Here is a 20608-nt window from a genome sequence, read left to right as displayed (position 1 = left end):
ACATGGAAATGCATGGATGGAGGGAAGGAAAAAAATCCCTTCTAATCATTTTCAAGTGAAAATGATAAGCTATAATAATGAAAGCAAAAAAAAAGCCGGAATTCCTACTTCAAGCAACAATGAGCAGACAATGGATCAACATTTTCTTTTTTTTACTCAACTAAATGCATATTTTAAAGAAAGCAAAATCTGTACAGGCACACTTTAATTTACACACAGATGTACTGAGGCAGAAGGATAAAATGAAGCAAAGCGCTAGATAGCCCATTCTAGCAAATTACATACTCATACCCTCCTGCGAACTCTGGCTCAGCACGACCCAGAAGATGTGCAATGAAGTCTGTCTCACAGCAAACATGAATGTGTCGCTCATGTGGACAGCACCGCAAGCCTTCATAAAGTGCAGCACAGTAGCCCTTCTCTTTGCTGCAATCAAGTTCACCAATAAGGATATTATAGGCTCGCAGGACTTTATTTTTGCAATCAGTACAAAACCTGTTGAAAAGAAAAATTTCAAAATGAAGAACTGGCTGTGTAATTATTTCATGAGGTATTTAACAGTGTGCTAGACAATGACACTCCCCGCCCATATAGAGCATTAAAAAAGCCTCCACACACTGAAGTCACACACACATAAGGTAAATACACATTTAGGGACTACACAGCTATAGCTAGTTCTCCACTTATAAATGATTTTTAAACTAGAGAAACACATGGGCCTAAAAGAATGAAGCAGAAAAATACCTGTTAGTTCATAAAATACATGCCCAGAAGATATTAGTTGCCAAGGACTATGTATCCTCACTTCACAAGCTATCTGTGCAAGTCAGAAATAAAACAACAGAGGCTACCAACCAATGACTCTAGGATCCCTCTCCTTTCAGTCTCTGAAAACAGTATCTTCAACCAGTAAACCTTGATTCAAATGTTTACATTTTAATAAATACATCACCAGCTAAGTATTAATATGTAGGGTGGGGAGGGCAAGAAGAATGGGAAAGTGGTACATGTATTTTTAGTTTACTGGTAATTTCCTAAATGTCAAATTCTTTCCTCCAGCCACACAAAAAAGTGTGTTTCTCAACACACACATAAATAATATATACAACATATATGTAGAAATGTGGTTTCAACTTAAGTGTACCTAACGCGGTAAAAGTGTAGAAAAGCATGTGAAGGAGGATGACAACATTTTCTTCTAGAAACCAAACATCATTCAATCAGAAAAGAAAAAATAGAGTCTGGTCCAGTTTTCAATTCCTAAAATAAGGAAGAATTCGGTCAGGCGAAAAAGCCAGGCTCACAATATTAGTAACTGGCTCTCTGAGAAGATCAGCTGTGATGGAATGAGGAAATTTTGCTCTCTGTGATTTAAATTCATCTATCCAGGTACTCCCAGCGGCTCCCATCAACATGTCAACTCCACAGCTCCGCTCAAGGCTCTGTCCTTGCCTGAAGGCCAGACCCATGCTGAAAAATGCGGGACAACACAGATGTCCAAAACCAAGGGCAACATGGTTTCCTTCCTATGTTCTCTTCCATAGGTGTTAAGAAATCACCATTTACACAGTTATCCAGGATGGACCCTCAGGTAATTCCAACTCCTCCTTAGTTAATTCCAACTCCTGCTTTTAGGGGTAGAGCCAATTGGTATCAATTCTTTCTTATACTGAGGAAGGTTACTTCTTTTCAACTCCCTCTGCCCTGTTTTAAATTGCCTAGTCAATTTAAAAAAAAAAAAAAGCTTCCTAATACATTTCCCTGCTTCCACTCTTACCAGCTCTAATGCATCTCTCATACCAAAATAATTTTTTAAAACATCTCATTACCTCACTCTCAGCTTAAAAACCTCCCCACCATCTACGAATAAAGTTCAAACTCGTCAAGGCCTCTGGTGCTTTCTTCTCTTACCCAACCTACTATTTCCAGACTTTTTCCCAAGACTCACCTCTCTCTTCATGGTCTCTCTACGCTACCCTGCCCCCATACACACAATATATATACAAATGGACTACTTTCGTTTTTCTTTAATTGAAGTATAGCTGATGTGCGATGTTGTGTCAGTTTCTGGTGTATGCCACAGTGATTCAGATACACACACAGAGGGTCTTTCCATAGTCTTTTCCATAACAGTTTATTACAGAATACTGAATATAGTTCCTGTGCTATACATACAGCAGGATCTTGTTGTTTATCGATTTTATACAAAGCAATGTGTGTACCTGCTAACCCCAAACTCCTAATTTATCCCTGCCTATTTTCTTCCCCCGCCCCTATTTTCTTCCCCCTCTGGTAACCGTAAGTTTGTTTTCTATGTCTGTGAGTCCGTCTCTGTTTTGTAAGTAAGTTGATTTGTATCATATTTTAGATTCCACATATAAGTGGAATCATATGGAATTTGCCTTTGTGATTTACTTCACTTAATATGATAATCTCTTGGGTTTCCCAGGTGGCTCTGTGGTGAAGAATCCACCTGCTAATGCAGGAGACGCAAGAGATGCAGGTTTGCACCAGGTCGGGAAGATCCCGTGGAGGAGGAAAATGGTAACCCACTTCAGTATTTTTGCCTAGAAAATTCCATGAACAGAGGAGCCTGGCAGGCTACAGTTCATGGAGCCACAGAGAATCAGACACAACTGAGCAACTAAGCACACAGTATGCTAATCTCTAGGCCCATCCATGCTGCTGCAAGTGGCATCATTTCGGTCTTTTTTCTGGCTGAGCAGTATTCCACGGTGTGTATGCATGGGCACACACATCATCTTCTTAATCCATGCATCTGTCAATGAAGATTTAGGTCGCTTCCATGTACAATGGACTACTTTGTACGTAACTGATGCGTCCCTACTACAAAGTCTTTTTTCCTTCTGTTTCCTCCCCACTCCCCTTCATTCATCTCCATTTGCCTAAATCATACCCATCCTTAAAAAAGCCTCTTGCAATTTCCATAACTAAAATTCAACCTTCCTATATTCCTATTATCTCTGACTTACACTTATCGTTACAGCATTTACCCTTACAATGTCATGCAATCATTTTGTTACGCACATCTTTTTGACCCAACAGCAGATAACTCTGTTTCTTGAAATGAATATTTGTTGAAACAGAAGCTCTAAGCCCTTTGTAAACAAAAGCAATCATGTTGGCAAGTAAAGTTAAATCACTGTTTCACTAAAAAAGAGACACAGAAATATACAAAAATTAACTCAAAATGTGTTAAAGACCTAAATATTAAGACCTGAAACTGTAAAACTATTAGAGAACATGTAACAATGGAATAGGTGATGACTTCTTTGCATATGGAATCAAAAGCACAAGGAACAAAAGAGAAAATAGACAAATGAGACTACATCAAACCTAAAAGCTTCTGTGCAGTAAAGGAAACAAAAGCGTGAAGGACAACCTATGGAACAGAGAAAGTATTTACAAACCATACACTGGATAAGGGGTTAACGTACAGAATAAGGAACTCTCCTAATTCCATAACAGACCAAAAAAAAAGAGTATGATTAAAAAATGGACAAAGGACATGAACAGACACTTCAAAGAAGACAGGCTAGTAAGTACATGACAAAATGCTCAATATCACTAATCATCAGGGAGATGCTAATCAAAACCACACAAAATCACCTCAAGCCCACTGTATGGCCACTGTCAAAAATTAGAAAAGAGAGACTTCCCTGGTGGCTCAGCAGCTAAGACTGCACTCCCAATGCAGGGAGCCCAGGGTCAATCCCTGCCCTGGGAACTGGATTTCACACGCCACAACCAAGAGTTCACAGGCGCCAACTAAAGAGCCCTAATGCCGCAATGAAGACTGAAGATCCCAAGTGCATCCACTAAGACCCAGCACAACCAAATATATTTATATATATATATATGTATTTTTTACAATTAGAAAACAGCAAGTGTTGGCAAGGATCTGGAGAAATTGGAACCCTTCCTTGCACACTGTTGACAAGATTATAAAATGGCTGCCAGCACGGCAAATAGTATAGCATTTCCTTAAAAAATTAAGAATAGAATTACCATATAATCCAGCAATCCCAATTCTGGAAACACATACAAAAGTATTAAAAAGGGAATCTCAAAGAGCTTTTGGCACACATCCATGTTCACTACAGCATTATTCACAAAAGCCAAGATGTGGGAACAACCTAAATGTCCCTTGATAGAGGGACACAGTGTATACATACAATGGGACATTATTCATCCTTAAAAAGAGGTAATTCTGTCATATGTTAAAACATGGGTAAACCTTGAGGACATTATGCTAAGTGAAATAAGCTAAACACAAAAGACAAATATGGCATGATTCCACCTATATGAGTTACATGAAGTAACTGAACTCAAACAGAAAACAGAACGGTGGCTGGCAGGAGGTGCAGGGAGGGGGAAATGAGCTTTTATTCAATGGGTGGGTTTAGCTTCAGTCATGCAAGATGAAAAAGTTCTAGAGATCCAGTGCACCACAGCTAGTAAACAGTTAACAGCACTGGACTATACACTTAAAAACTGTTAAGAGGGTAAACGCATGTTATGTATTTTTTATCACAAGTTTTAAAAAGTCTTCCCCTTGGTGGGAGAAATGGTCTTAGACACAGAAATAAAATTACTTCCACATTTTGACGCTATAAATGGTAAGTCTACATTTTTTTAGTAAATAAATGGTTAAATATCATATAGTACCAATAATAAAACTTGAAATATTTTCCCCATATCTTACTGCTTTAAATCGTCAGTTTAATATGTTTGACTGTACATGATCGTTAAGTAGCATAAACATAAGCAAACAGTCATTTAAAATTTTATACGGAAGCTGTAAGAATGAAAGTGATTTTTTCTGTTTTCGAAAGTAACCTTGCACACAAATTAAAAAAAAAAAGTTTCTTAAGACAGAGGTTTCAGAGTTTCTAACACCTAATTTCTAATAATGCACTATTATAACACTTAACTGGCTAAAAGTGTTATAAAATCTTTATTATACACTGCTCAGAAAAATCTATTAAATAAAATAGATGTGCCAAGAACATCCACTATTCAGACCTTTAAAAATCATTTTCAACTGACTGTAACTCAAAAACTCAAACTGTACCTAAAATAAGAACTCGATACACAGGAATAACAAGGACTTGCAAACCTGGCAGACACATATTCCCTGGTGTGCTTACCATGTGCCAGATACTGTTCTAAGTCTTATTATGTATCATCAATCCTAACAAGTTTAGTCTTATAAGTTCTATAGGACTACTACTATTATTTTGTCTTAAGAAAGAAAAACACGGAAGCACAGAAAAGTAATCTGTACAAAGCTATAATCAGTAGGACCTCGATTCACTGCAATCTTCCTTAACTGCTTCTAATCATACTTCTTCCCCTGCATCCTTAAAAATATTTATAAAACGGACTCCACCTTTCCTATAAAATACTGCCCCCCAAACACAGGAAATATCTACAACCAATACAGGAAATTCCAAAATGTTAGCTCTAATAACTAGTAATTTATCACCCAAAAAAGCTCTTTTGGGCCAGTTCATACTGAATGTAAGGATCAATTCATATTGAAAAAGAAAGGTATCTATGACGGGCCTATACATTCATATGTTACGTTTACTTCCCAAACTCCAAATAACTGACATTCTCTATTCTTTTGGGTACAATCAACCCAAAAGGCAAAAAACAAGAAAGCTTGTAATTGAAAAAAGAAAAATAGTTAATAAACTTAGTATGCAGATTAAGTCATTAGCTCATTGCCATAAGAACACCAACCTTGATAATGCCAGTTTTTATAATTTATGTATGTTTTCTAGAAGCGTCCCCAAAGTAATTGTGTATATCTGTCCCAAAGTCAAAGAACACATAACCACAAACCCAACATGTGACAAATTTTTATTGGAAGAGTGCAACTCCCCCCAAGAACGCCACCTCTAGATGACTCCTTTCCCGGTTTCCTTTCTACTGCACTCTCCCTCCCTACAAATTTGCAAATGTTAATGACACTTGGAAAATTCTTTGTAAAGTAGTATTCTAAAAAGAAAAATCTGAAGTTACTTTTATAATACATGAAGCACATGATTTCCAACTCTATTTTTAGCTCTTGACAAAGAAAAAAATAATTGAAAATATTACTAAGTAAAAGCTGCTATTTTAACTTTAGTTTTGAAAATGACATCATGAAACACTTCCATCAAAAACAAGGAATACAAGAATTTCCACAGTGATTAAGTACACTTTACTCGATTCACAGCTACTCTGTGTTCCTTGAAAGGCTGGCCTGGACCCAACAGGTAAAACACAAGGCGGCCAACATCACGCCATAAAGGAACTTCCTGCCCTGCCACTAAGCTCCGCCTGGCGTCAGGTATTAACCAGAAGGCTAGAGTACCATTACAGGAAGAAGGTGAGGACTTACCTGTGTTTTCGCAGATAGGTTTCTAGTGTTTCTAAAAGACAACTAGAGTCAATTAAAACTACTTCATCCCTGCATTCTTGGGACATGAGTTCCCATACGTCCATCCAACAACCTCTGCAGAAAGAAACAAATCTTAGTGAGGTGGAGGCATATATAATGGAAAAACATTTTAAAAAGCGGAGTAAAGGAGTGCTTGATTTTACCTGGCTGTTCCCTGGAAAGGTCCATAATGGAAAATGATCCTACACTTGCTGTCCTTCCTGTGGTCTTCACTACTCCTCTTATCTGTACTTAACTTCTCTGAACTGACACTGCTACTGCTCCCTTCACTGTAGTACAGTACAGTACAAAGCTTAGTGACACTGAGATGACCTGAAGGAATAATCTCTATAGTCTACATTAAGATCATGAACTCTTTAATACTTTAAGATATATTAGTAGGGTAAGTTTGCAAATTTGTATATAATTACATATTTACTTTAACCATATTAAAATGTTATTTATACAGGAGCTCATAGCTTTACACAAAAACGTGCGCTCAACTATTACGTTTACTTGATAATAGTTTAACATTTACATTTATCAAGATAGTAACTGTTTAATACAGTAAGCATTTTATGAGCATATCTACTTGGAATGTTAAAGTCAAAAGGGCTGAAAAAATTATAAAATATTTTCACTTCTATACACGGATCAACTTTTCACAAATTGAAAATGCTAACTAGTGTTGATCTACTTAATGTGATTTTATAGCTAGCCCATGGCAACAAAATTCTTATCTACCTTCACATTTATAAGTAGCTGGGAAAGTCACAGATTAATCTAATTATAGTAAATAAAATTTTACATTTTTGAAAATAAAGATAGCATACTAAGATGAACACTTTACACAGCCTAAATTAGTAGCACTACACAAATAATTTTTTAAAAACTTACTAAAAACTTCCCAGACTCTCCCTCCCCCACAGGTCTCAATGTGGCGCTGGTCACGCATTTTGCTTTGTTGCAGATGTGCATTCCAAGAGAAATGTGTTTCTATTTTCCATTCAATGATAGTCTTCTCGATCTTTCATGATTCTGAACAACTGGCTCCTGCCTGTTCTTCTGCAGGTCTCACTAGTCCTAGAGATTCATTACCTGGGATGCTTGAGATGGAAACACTGCTGAATCTTTACTTGACCTACTTTCTACAGCTAAACAGGTATTTCTCAACCCCCTGCCCACCATATAAGATCAGAAATACAATCCAGCTCCCTAGTCCCATCTCACAAGGGCTCAAGAAAGGGTGAACTGTCCTTGTTTTTGAAGCAAACACCTCAACTCCTGCTCCACCTTGCATGTTACATCCTCCTACTCTCATCTTCCAGATTTCGAATTTTCTAATTATGCTTCAGTGATCCACAAAACTCTCAAATTCTCAGCATTGATGAAGAGGGCTGGGGAATGACTATTATACCACCCGAATGTGAAACCATTATTCTAAAACGACTTGAAAATTCTATAACTCAAATCAAGATGTTATCGGAAATCTCTCCAAACCAAATGTCTTTATACCACTTCTTCCTGTCAAGATCAAGCTTTCTGAAAAAGGAAGTCTTTTCACTTCTTTGTTCTACTTCCATACTTTCCACTGACAGCTTAGTCCATTAAAACCCTGCAATGCATGCATTTTTCTACACATTCTGATCTGGATTCTGATCCATTCAACCACAGATCTGCTCATCAAGATCACCAATTATCTTGGTGTTGCTATATCCAATGGACTCTGAGGTCCTTGATAACTCAACAACCTTCAACACGGCTGTCCAAGTCCCTGCCCCTAAAACACTTTTCCCGTGGTTTCCTCCTGCCTCCGGCCACTCTCTCAAGTTTCTTTAGACTTATTCTTTCCTACCATTAAACTGAAGTCCTCAGCATTCCTTTCTGTTCCCCTACTTTTCCTGCAGGTGATCTTATACGGCTGACCACTGAACAACACGAGGCTGAATTGCGCAGGTCAACTTACACATGGATTTTTTTCAATAGTAAGTACCACAGCACTGCACAGTCTGCAGTTACTGAGTATGAGGACATGAAGGAACCATGTATAATATATGAAGTTGCCGACTAGAAGTTACACTCAAATTTTCCACTGTGTGGAGGGTCTGTACTCCTAATCCCTGTGCTGTTCAAGAGTCGGCGGTACTTCACTCATCAGCTACAGGCCCACAACCCGGGCCTAGACCTTTCTTTCAGACCACACACTTACTCCCAGACAATAACTTGGGTTTGCTTGTATGAATATGAGAATACTCTAAGAAAGACTGAACTGGACTGTTACTATTGGTTAGGCTAAAACCTAATTAACTGTATTATACCTTCCCCTGAAGAAAATGAAAGGGGGGAACAACAGTGGAAAAATACAAAAAGTCATAGTAGCACAGAATGTCGGTGACCATCCAAAGTGGAGGAGGAGAAGTCTTGGCTAAGCAGACTGTACTCTCTGACCAGCTATCCACGTGGCGTGGGGAATAACTGAAACTACCTTAGGAGGTGTTGCTTAAGATCAACTAACTCCACTCACACTGATCACATAATTCGGCAAACAACCTTCCAAAACATTTGGCTTCCTATGTGGTGGGGCTAGAGCTGACGTTGGATGTAAAGTCTGCAGAGGTATGCAGATACAGCTATATGTCAATTTAATGAAAGTAGATAATCGATGAAGCAGTCCAGGAGAACAAGAGAGCAGTGGAATCCAGAGCAAAAGTGGAAGGACTGGTCTTTGTAGGAAGGTAGCAATGAGCACAGACGTTTACAATGTGGGGTAGCTCTTGCTTTTCAGCTCCTCAGTGACAAACATTCATAATCAAGAAACAGAAGGCAGCCTTTGTATTGTATCAGACTACTCTGTGGTTTTAGTCAACGGGTTATTCAGATAAAGGTTACTGTCCAATGAAAATCAGACTAAATTCTGTACTCAGAGAGTCAGGAATTCTTTAAAGATACTGGTAAATCAGGTATGTGAAATAATTATCCTTAGATAACCATTTGGGGTTGTACAGAGCTTTACTGCGTTTAGAGTTCTCACATTTAGAAATCATATGTGATTGTTATGTAAATCTTGATTCTAACAAATCAGTGTAAGAAGACACTTTCAGAGAGAGTCGGTGGAACGTGAATATGAACTGGGTATTAGACTATTGTAGTTAAGTTTTTGTTAGGTGTTATAATGGCACTGTCATGAAAGAGAATGTCACTGTATTTAGAGATGAATGCAGTAGTAAAATAACATGATGTCTGGAACTTGCTTTAAAATACTTCATCAAAGGAAAAGGCGAACAAATGAAATAAACTTGGCAAATCCTGATAACAACTGAGTCTGGGTAAAGGTATTTGGGGGTAAGAGAGTCCTTGTATAGTCTCTCTACTTTTCTATGTGTTTGACAGTCTTCATGATGAAAGTTTAAAAAAAATTATTTGTTCCTGAGTATGGAGGGAAAAAGAGATTATTAACATACCACCACCTGGTCATCCAGATCTTTTTACCAGAGAGGAAAATGTCAACAATACTAATAAGATGTTCAAAAAACTAACTTCTAAAATTAATTCAGGAGCACAGTTTTATATCATCCCATTCTCCCCAAAAGTTACTTCTTAGAAACTCCCTTCAAATTCCATGACTTCTCCTTACCACCCCCAACCCCAAGCACTTCTGAAAGGGAAACCTGACACTGAGCTGGGAGAAGGGGGCAGCCTGGGGCACTATAGCACCTAACCAAGAAGAAAATGGCAAATTAGTTACATAAATTCACACTGCTTTAACTAACTCAAGGTTTTTTTGGTAAATCCTTGATAAATTATTAAGGAGACCTAAAGACAAGAAAGACAAGAAAAATAATTTATACATCTATTACATAGGTTAAAGAATGATACCACTACTTTGAAAAAATTAATATTGGCTACAAAAATTTACACAAGAATCTCAACCTCCCTTCTCTGAAACATATAGTACAAGGGAAAATAAATTTTAGAAGTCAGACTTACACTGAGACCCTAAATAGACCCAATGCAAAAAGAACTAGGAGACATATTTATTTTGACCAATTATATGGTGTTCTATTTTACAGGGTAAACAATTAATGAAATAAAACTAGCATTGTTTCTTCTCTTTTTACCAAATAGGATCAACATTTATAATCTTAACACTAACAAAGTATCTTGATAATCAATTCTACTTACCCCAAAGGTTTTGGTTTGTGCGTGTCTAAGGAGTGCAACTGACATCTCTTGTTCTTTTTACTTTTTGGAATAGCATCTATCATGTCATTTAGTTTGGACCTAATAAATAAATAATAAAAAATAAATAAACCATTAAAGGTCTGATTAACATTAATTTTTCTTTAGAATTTTCACAATCTTTATGCCCTTTAATGAGAACTATATTTAAAGTATTACAGACATATCACTTTGAAAAATTCTCTTCAAATGAACTCTAACCCAAGAGTCTATACAATTTTATTCCTATTCCATTCTCAGACTATCAGAATGTTGAAGGAAGCCTGCTCTACTCAACATACTCTTTCCCTTAGTCTGCATCCATCTCATTCCTCCCTACATCTCCACTGTATCTAGCAGTGTGCCTGGCACTCCAGTATTTTATGACTTATTGCTACCTGACACTCAGCCACACTCCCTTATCCAAACAATAGATATCTAAACTGACATTATCCTTGACAATTCCCTAGCAGTCCAGTGGTTAGGACTCTGAGCTCTCACTACCAACAGCCCAGGTTCAATCCCTGCTCAGGGATCTAAAATCCCACAAGCTGTGTAGTATGGCCAAAAAAGAAAGAGGAGGCAGAGGTTAATTAAAAATAAAATAAACAGGGGATTCCCTGGTAGCTCAATGGTAAAGAATCTGAGTGCCAGTGCAGGAGACACGGGCTCAATCCCTGTTCTGCCAGGCTCCCACATGCCACGGAGCCCCTCAGCCCATGAGCACAACTATCAAGCCCGTGCTCTAGAGCCCGGAGCAGCAACTGTGGAAGCCCACAAGCCCCAGAGCCCATGCTCGTAAGAGAAACCCCTGCAACGAGGAGCCCGTGCACCACAACTAGAGAAGAGCCCCACTCTCTGCAACCAGAGCAAAGCTCGAGTAGTAACGAAGACCCAGCACAGCCAAAATAAAAATAACTGTTAAAAGTCCTAGCTCATACAGCTAGTAAGTTTCTAAAAATAAACTTAAATTATCCTTGACGAAGAGCCTTCAACAGAAATTTTATGCAAATATAGAAATACATAATGCTAAACATCCAAACCCTGAATCCAACCAATAAGCAAAGCCTGTCAACTCTTAAATATATCCAGAATTAGATCACTCCTCATCACTGCCACTGTTATGACCCTTGTCCCACTCACCTCTCTAGCTTAGTCAATTCCAACAGTTGGCCTCCCAGATGGTCCCCTTGCCATCTACCCTCTGCTTTTACATTCTACGTTTCACTCAGCAGCTGGAGTCATCTTTTCAAGACAAAAATCATATTGTTCTATCTCGATTCAGAAATCCTTCAAAGCTTCTTTTCTCAGGCGGAATAAAAATCCATAATCTCTACCACCACCTTCAAACAGCTTCACTTTTCCTATTCACACCACCTACCCTTTGGTGATCACATTTCGCCTCATAGGTGGGGGTGTGGGTGTGTGTGTGTGTGGGTGGGTGGGTATGTGTATGTGTGTGTGTGCATATGCTGATGACACAAATTTATATCCCTAGGCCAGAACTCTCTGAACTCTACTTGCACTCCCAACTGCTACCTCAAATTAACATGCCCAAAAGTCAGCTCTGCGAAATTGCTCCTCCTAGGACTTCCAAGGTGGTCTAGTGATTAAGAATCTGCCTTTCAGTGCAGGGGACTCAGGTTCCATCCCTGGTTGGGGAACTAAAATCCCACATGCCTCGGGGCAACTTAGCCCAGGCACTGCAACTACTGGATCCAGCCATCTCTCATTATCTCTGTGGCCACTACACTGGCCACTGTTCTTTCTTGCATGGACTACTGAACAGCTTGTTTCTCTGCCTTCCACTTACTCGTAACACAGAGGTAAAAGGAAGCATAACGCCAAGGTAGACCACATACTCCTCTGGTCAAAACCTTCCTCAATCTTCCTGTCTCAGAGTTAAGATAAAAGACCTCAGCATAGCACCACATAATTAGGCCTCTCAGTGCTCCTCTGACCTCATCTTTTATTACTGTTCCCTTCATTCATCTGCCTCCAGTCACAATGGCTTCCTTACTGTTCTTCAAACACGCCGGGGAAACTCCAATCTCTGAACCCTTACCCTGCTGCCCTTTCTCTGCTTCACCCAAATAACTACATGGCTCACTCCCTCACTCTATTCTAGCCTATATGGGATGTCATTTTATTAGAGAGGCTTTCCCTGACCACTCTCCATGTGAGTTCTACCCACTCATTCTCTCTCTCTTACTGGTTTGTCTTCATAACAACATTCTTGACAAAGTATGTATTTGCCTACTGCCTGTCTCTCCCTCAAGAAAAGAAACTTTACAGTCACTGGCACACAGAAGTTACTTGTGTTAAATCTGAACTCAAGATTTGCCCCAGTCAAAGTTACAAAAAAGCTACCCACTGTCACTGAGTTTAAAATTAAGCAAATCCATTGTTTCCTAATTGATTATACTCACCCATGTACGTAAAATAATGTATAAAGCTTCTTTGCATCAGTCATGCAGCTTCGAGTTACAGACAGGACTCCCTTGGGCCCCACCGTCAGGGGTTCAAGGGCAGGATTTCCAGACTCCACAAGCTGGGAAAAGAGGCGTTCCACACTGCGACGACAACCCACACATGGCACAAGCTGAGAAAGTGCGCTCAAGACTTCACGTGATGTCACCACCATGGCAATACTTAGATCTTGTTGCTTAAGCATACTATGTCGCTGAGAAAAAAGGGGAAGAAAAATAAAGAAGAGTTCATAAAGGAAGACATAAAATGACTTTCACTACTCTTTCTGAGTCCTTATCCTTGTGCAGTAAGTACAACTGGGCAGGGCCTGCCATCTACCTGCAACTGAATCAGGAAGGCAAGATGGGTCAGCCTTATCCATGCTGCACTGAGTTTATTCCACAACCCTTACACTGCCCTCCCCCGAGCCCAGTTTTAGAATCTCAAGTATAAAAAACTCTGCTTACGGACTTTCCCCGGTGGTCTAATAGCTAAGACCCTGAGCTCCCAGTGCAGGGGGCACAGGTTCAATCCTGAGTTGGGGAACTAAGATCCCGCATGCTGCACAGCACAGCTAAAATAAACAAACGCTGCTTGGGATGCCAGGGCTGTGCAGTAGGTGACCAGCACAGCAAAAAGAAACCCTGCATCTGGAAATCTAGTGTTTTTCAGTGTGTGTATTAAACATAGCACTCTCACTTAAAACAAAAAACTTTAAAAGAAAAAAGAATAAAGACAATGTAGCTTTACTACGTCTCCTTTTCAACCTTTAACCACACACTATGTTTAGCTGCATGAGTCAAGTTAGGATGGTGATCATGCAGGATAGCAATTCTCAACCTGGAGGCGTGAGCAGGTGAGTTACGGATCAGTGGGAGAGAACAAGGCCCATCTCACCTATGGAGGAGCCTGCAGTGAGTGAGTCGGAGAAGGCAATGGCACCCCACTCCAGTACTTTTGCCTGGAAAATCCCATGGATGGAGGAGCCTGGTAGGGTGCAGGCAAGGGGGTCGCAAAGAGTGGGACACAACTGAGCAACTTTACTTTCACTTTTCACTATCATGCATTGGAGAAGGAAATGGCAACCCACTCCAGTGTTCTTGCCTGGAGAATCCCAGGGACAGAGGAGCCTGGTGGGCTGCTGTCTATGGGGTCGCACAGAGTTGGACACAACTGAAGCGATTTAGCAGCAGCAACAGCAGCAGCAGTGAGTGAGTAAACTGCTGGTGCATATAAACGTAGGGAAATGGACAAAAACTCCAGGAAATAACTTCTACTTAGCTGGAGCTATAGTTATACTACAAGTAATGTAGTATAGTTTACCAAGAATCCAGTTTACCAAAATAAATAAATAAAGGTGAGAAAGGTAACTCCCAAGAAGGATATTATCATATTTACCATTAACCTTTAATTCAGTTTTCTCCAAAAGTTGAAACAATTTTGAAATAAAGTAACCATTTATCTTCCTTTATACTGATCATATATATATTTACTATAATTGTTTTCTTCAGTTAAAAAAAAACTTTGTATTGTGAATTTTCTGATTTCTATTTAATTCTTTTTAAAATTTTTTTTTTATGGAAATATAGTTGATATACAGTGTCATGCTCGTTTTTGCTGTACAGCAGAGTGACTGATTATACACACATGTACACACTCTGTATATTCTTTTCCTTTATGGTTTATCCCAGAAGATTGGCTATAGTTCCCTGTGCTGTACAGCAGGACCTTGTTGTTTATGCATCTTAAATGTAATAGTTTGCCGGACTTCCCTGGATGTCCAGTGGTTTATTTACAAAGTATCACACTGTTTAAAAATTAAATAGGATTGGGAGTTTGGGATTAGTAGCCACAAACTATTACATTTTTTAAAAGTCTTTATTGAATTTGTTACAATATTGCTTCTGTTGTTTATATTCTGGTTTTTTGGCCAAGAGGCATGCAGGATCTCAGCTCCTCATTAGAGACAGAACTCACACCACACCCTTTGTGTTAGAAAGTAAAGTCTTAACCACTGGACATCCAGGGAAGTCCCTCGAACTATTACATTTAAAATGGATAAACAAGGTCCTGCTGTACAGCACAGGGAACTATAGCCAATCTTCTGGGATAAACCATAAAGGAAAAGAATATAAAGAGTGTGTACTTGTCTATAATCAGTCACTCTGCTGTACAGCAAAAACGAGCATGACACTGTGTATCAACTATACTTCCATTAAAAAAAAACTTAAAAAAGAATTGAATAAAAATCAGAAAATTCACAATACAAAGTTTTTTTTTAAAACCGAAGAAAACAATTATAGAAAATAACAAAGTTCTCAAAGAAAAGTTGTCTGTCCTATCTTTTAAAAACAAGGAAATTAAACTAAATTTAAAATTAAACCAGTGAAACTAATGCCTTATGGACATGTAAAATGGTAACACACCACCACCAAATCTTTCGCATCACAGGGATGTAAATGTAACCGGAGCCATAGTAAAACAAAGCAACCTCACTGAACCTTAAGACCTAAAGAGCCCTAGGTAAGATGAAATGACTGCTCACATCTCTGACTCCTTAAAACACACACACACATACATACACGCACGTGCTCAGGCACACACATGCCATTTAAAACATTAATTTTTAAAACTTACCTGAATGAACTGCTTCAGTTGTGCACCATTATTTTGATGCCCATCAAGATTTAACACATTGTCAGGAAATTCCATCACCATCTTAATATGTAAAAGAATACAAATCAATTATTTTACCTTCTATGAAAGCATTGATACAGATTATTTTATAATTTCCTAGGACAGAAATAGACTCCCCTAAAGCCAGATTTGCTCCCTCCCACCTCCATCAAAAAGTTAAAAAAAAAAAAATCCAAATTACAGTTTTTAAAGCCAGAAATGGTATAGTCATTATAAGCAAGGGCACTGAAGTCAGGCAGACCTGAATTCAAATGCACGTTTATTATAATTTGCAATTTATGTCACAATTCTGGGCAAGTTACTTAACAAGTCTGATTTTCAGCTTCCTTATGTGTAAAATGAGATTAAGTAGTAACTTTTAATATCTCTTATAGAATGGGTTGTGAGGATTAACTTGTATTTAAAAATGTGTGTTGTAGCAGCTAATGAAAGCACTTAGTAAGTGAAATAACCTGTCTTACATTAAAAATCCTGACATTTTCAGTTATTCCTCAGAGCTACAGAATACAATAAATCTTATCATGTAGATAACTATATATACATACATGACTATATATATAATGACTTCACTTTACATATATACACACACACAGATACATACTCAGAATGATACCCAACACACAGCAAATGTTTGCTCTAATCATGAACGGAAAAAAATACACTGAAATACTTATTCAGTTCTCAAAATTCATTGCAGAGGATGAGAGATATATAAAGCTTCAGGCTGTTTCGGGATGTCAGACAATGGAAATCGGTAATCACCACATTTTACTGATCTGTGACACCACTAATTTCAAGGAGTAACTTGAAATTACTAGTAACCACTAGGTACCACTAGGTATGAACCATTGTAACTGGAAGATGTCATCAAATGAAAGAAGTATCCCAATTTTAGAGATGTTAAATTTGAAAAAAGTATGCCTTCAAAACAATGAAATAAAGTAACACATTTATATCTTAACTAGAGCATTGTTAAATGTATCAAGCATACTATGCTAGGACAAACTTCTATTTCCAGGTGACAAGGGCCACAAACTCCTACACACTCAAAGAGTGAAGTCAAGACCAAGAGGCAAAAACTAAAAAACCCACTCAGCTGAACGCGATCTTAAAAAGATTCTTTCCTTCACCAACCAGCATCACAAAGACCTGCTTCTTTATCCAAGGGACCACTCTTTCCTCTCCACATCAGAAATGAGAACCTAAACACATGCTTGTTCCAACAGTAAACAGAGGACTAAATAATCAAGGCAAGTATAAACAACAGATATAAGACCTTTTCTTGATTTGTGAAGAGGGGACTACTGGATACGTGTGCTAGAAAGGCAAGTAGTTACTAAGGATGGATGCAAACACCTATTCAACAATCCAGAGGACTTGAGTTTATTTTACAGAACCAAAAACTGCATGTACAATATGACTCAAATTTTCATGTGTGTATTTTCTTACAGAAAAAGAAAATATGTATTAGATGTGGCTATCTCTAGGTGAAAAGATAGATGACTTTCCCAAATGTATTGTAACACACATACCCCACTTATTACCAGGGAAAGAGCTAGCGTTCCTTGTTTCCAATTCTATATTCATCATATCAAGTTCAGAGATACGTTCATGCTTCCATCTCAATAGCTTTTACTATGCTGGAAGTTTCTTCTTCCATACATATAGACTGCATGTCCATAGCTCACAGTTTTACGATCAATTACCGAATTTTTAGGCTAACCAACTTGTCACCAGTTTTTGGTGTCTTATCCCCAAAGACTGACAGTAATAATAATAAAGACATTTAACATAGCTTTATGTATACTAGCCTTTGTTCTGAGCACTGTCATATATTAACTTTGCCAACAGTACAAAATAAAATTGGTTACTAGTCTTAACAATCCTGGTATTAGAAATCCTGGCCCATAAAAACTGAAAAAAAGAACAGTACAATTAACTCCCATGTTCTCTGGAATCACCACATGGTTTAAAACACAAATAAATTTAACTCATCAAGTCATAAAAAAAGGTACAGGATAAACCATGTAACTCACTAGAACACTGCAAGTCACTCCAATCTACCATTTAAACAACTAATACTTTGATTTACATTTTCACTTGCTTGATCCATATATACATCATTTCACCACATATTACTTGCCACCATTAAAAAAAAAACAACTGAGACAATTACCTATACTATTTTAAAATCAAAGTTATTTAATTTACCAAATCAATGCCTCACCAGTTCATAGGTGAAATCCTAAATTCTGACTCTGTATAAGTAAATTATTTTTATTCTGATCAACTATATTTTATTGTTTTAATAATGAAAGCAGAGGACTGAGAGCATACCTATATATTAAAATCTACATGCTGACCTTTAAAATATATATGTTTATAAAATTTAATAGGGGCTTCCCTGTGATAAAGAATCTGGCTTCCAGTGCAGGAGACACGGGTTCAATCCCTGATGCAGGAGGATCAAGCCCCGGGCCAACGAAGCCTGTGTGCCACAACTACTGACCCTATGCTCTGAGCCTGGGAGCTGAAACTGCTAAAGACCATGCACCCTACAGTGTGTGCTCAGCAAGAAAGAGAAGCCACCGCAATAAGAAGCTTGCACACTACAACCAAAAGTAGCCCCAGCTTGCCACAACTAGAGAAAAGCCCACGCAGCAATGAAGGCCCAGCACAGCCATAAATAAGTAAAATTTAATGAATAATACCTAATTCTCGAATCCTCTTCAAAAAGTCGATAAAGAACAGGGTTAAAATTTTTGAAACAAAACCCTCATTTCCAACCATTTCATTTTTACCTAACTAGTACAGACAAATGTAAAGATCAAGTATATTAGTGTGTCTTTCCTGTGTTTCACTGGCTTGAATACTACTAAATTTTCTCTTGTACATACACAACTGAGCTTCTGAGCATGCATGCACACACTCACACACATGTTCAATACCGCCCCAATTAGAAACTCCATGCTCACACTAAATAATTATTGTCCTTGCCTTTCCCTTACAACAATGGCTTTTTACTTGTTTACTGGCCAATCACTATATCCTCTTCAATGACGACACCAAAATAAGAAAAAGGGAAAAAATAAAGAGAGGAAGATAGGAGGACAGCGGAACTATTTTCCCGCATTCTTTAAAGTCACTTCCCTGACTTATCCTTCAGATTCTAGGTTACCCAAAGGAAGACACTCACGTAAAGTGCTTCAGCTGTGGTCTCACAGAGGAACCATTAGTGTCTGGCTTCATGATGAGGTTGCCTATCCCTAGGCTTGCCAAAAACAGAACAAGTCATTGTCCTGCAATTACTGCTTTATAAAGTTTATCGAATCCATTACCCACTTTCACTCTTAAGTACCTGTCCTGGTTTCTCCTGATCACAAATAATCTGTTCCTAGCGCATTCTCACAAGCTCTAATCCAACAATACTGTTTGTATTTATTAAAAATCCCTGTCCTTTTAGTTTTACTTTTTTACTTCTTCATCTTCACAGCCATCTGTAACATCTATCACCTTTGGTAAAGTAAAAACTTAATCAAGAATTTAAAACAGGCAAATTTCCCTGGTGGGCCAGTGGTTAAGACTCTGAGCTCCCAACGCAGGGGGCACAGGTTCGATCCCTGGTCAGGGAACTAAGATCCCCCATGCCATGACACACATGGCCTAGCCTAAAATATAAAATAAATAAATAAAGATCTAAGTTGTTTTTTTTTTTAAGCAAACAATACTAAACTTCTAACTGATGCTAACTACCTAATCCTCAAGAGGATACACTACATTTTTCATCTTTTTAAAGTCTCAAAAACCCTTATCAGAGCTTCTAGTCCATTTAGATTGGTTTGAATTAGGAGGGTAAACTGTGTTCCACATTGTAGTAACTTGACAGTATGTATCAAGAATTTTATAGAAGATTTTTATCCTTTGATCCAGTAATTTTCCTTTGGAAAGCCAGAAAAAACTGTTAATGCAAAGTTTTATGCATTATTCATATTCTTAAGAATGTTATTCATAGCAAAAACTAGGACCACCTCTACGTCCAACAAAGGAAGAATGATTACATCCTGGAATGTCATACAACACAGTATTACAAGGCCATTAACACTGCTTAATAACAAGAGAAAATGTTCTCAATATTACATTCAGTGAGAAGAAGCAAGATATGAAGTGTTACAGAAGACGACATATCTCAACTCTGAATCTGTATGTTGCTGTGATGGGAACTACACGAAACGCTGCTCTATAATCTCAGCTATCTCTGGGAAGCAGGGTAAAGGATAATTTGTTTTGTTTTGCAACTATTTTTCAAGATTATATTATAAGGAGTATATATTCTGACTATTAATTCCTTCTAAAAATACTTTAAAAACGGTAATTCTTCAAAGAAAGTGTGTTAGCCACTCAGTGTTGTCCTCAACCCCATAGACTGTAGCCCACCAGGATCCTCTCTGTCCATAGAATTATCTAGGCAAGAATACTGGAGTGGGGTGCCATATCCTTCTCCAGGGGATCTTCCTGACCCAGGGATCGAATCTGGGTCTCCTGCATTGCAGGCAGATTCTCTACCATCTGAGCCACTAGGGAAGCCCCAATTCTTCAAAGATGTCTTTAAAATAAAATCTGTATTCTGTCCATCTGCTATTCTATAATTCTAATAACACTGAAAAGCATTTTGGCTACAGAGCATACCATTTTCCTAAATATTCCACCAGTTTACTTACTTGGGATTTTTCTCAAACACACCTATATCAGCACTGTACTCAAGTACTCAAACCC

At 38.1% G+C, this 20608-nt stretch overlaps 1 protein-coding gene across 9 annotated transcripts in view; it reads right to left on the bottom strand.

Moving 5' to 3' along the window:
• The window catches only part of GGNBP2 (gametogenetin binding protein 2), a 32220-nt gene that overhangs the window by 8054 nt on the left and 3558 nt on the right, over window positions 1-20608 (bottom strand). For 3 of the 9 annotated variants that reach the window (XM_069542629.1, XM_069542631.1, XM_069542633.1), the window contains exons 3-7: window positions 15776-15856; window positions 13099-13352; window positions 10634-10732; window positions 6413-6526; window positions 286-495 (exon numbers count right to left, since the gene is read on the bottom strand). In XM_069542629.1, coding sequence (XP_069398730.1) covers window positions 286-495; window positions 6413-6526; window positions 10634-10732; window positions 13099-13352; window positions 15776-15856 — 758 coding nt within the window. Of the gene's footprint in view, window positions 1-285; window positions 496-6412; window positions 6527-6615; window positions 6742-10633; window positions 10733-13098; window positions 13353-15775; window positions 15857-20608 lie in introns of all 9 variants that reach the window. The other 6 variants (XM_069542630.1, XM_069542632.1, XM_069542634.1 and 3 more) reach the window with 3 other exon arrangements.

This window comes from Ovis canadensis, chromosome 11, assembly GCF_042477335.2.
Source record: "Ovis canadensis isolate MfBH-ARS-UI-01 breed Bighorn chromosome 11, ARS-UI_OviCan_v2, whole genome shotgun sequence".
NCBI lineage: Eukaryota > Metazoa > Chordata > Mammalia > Artiodactyla > Bovidae > Ovis > Ovis canadensis.
The sequence above is the reverse complement of the archived record's forward strand: the minus strand, read 5'-3'. Positions and strand labels throughout refer to the sequence as shown.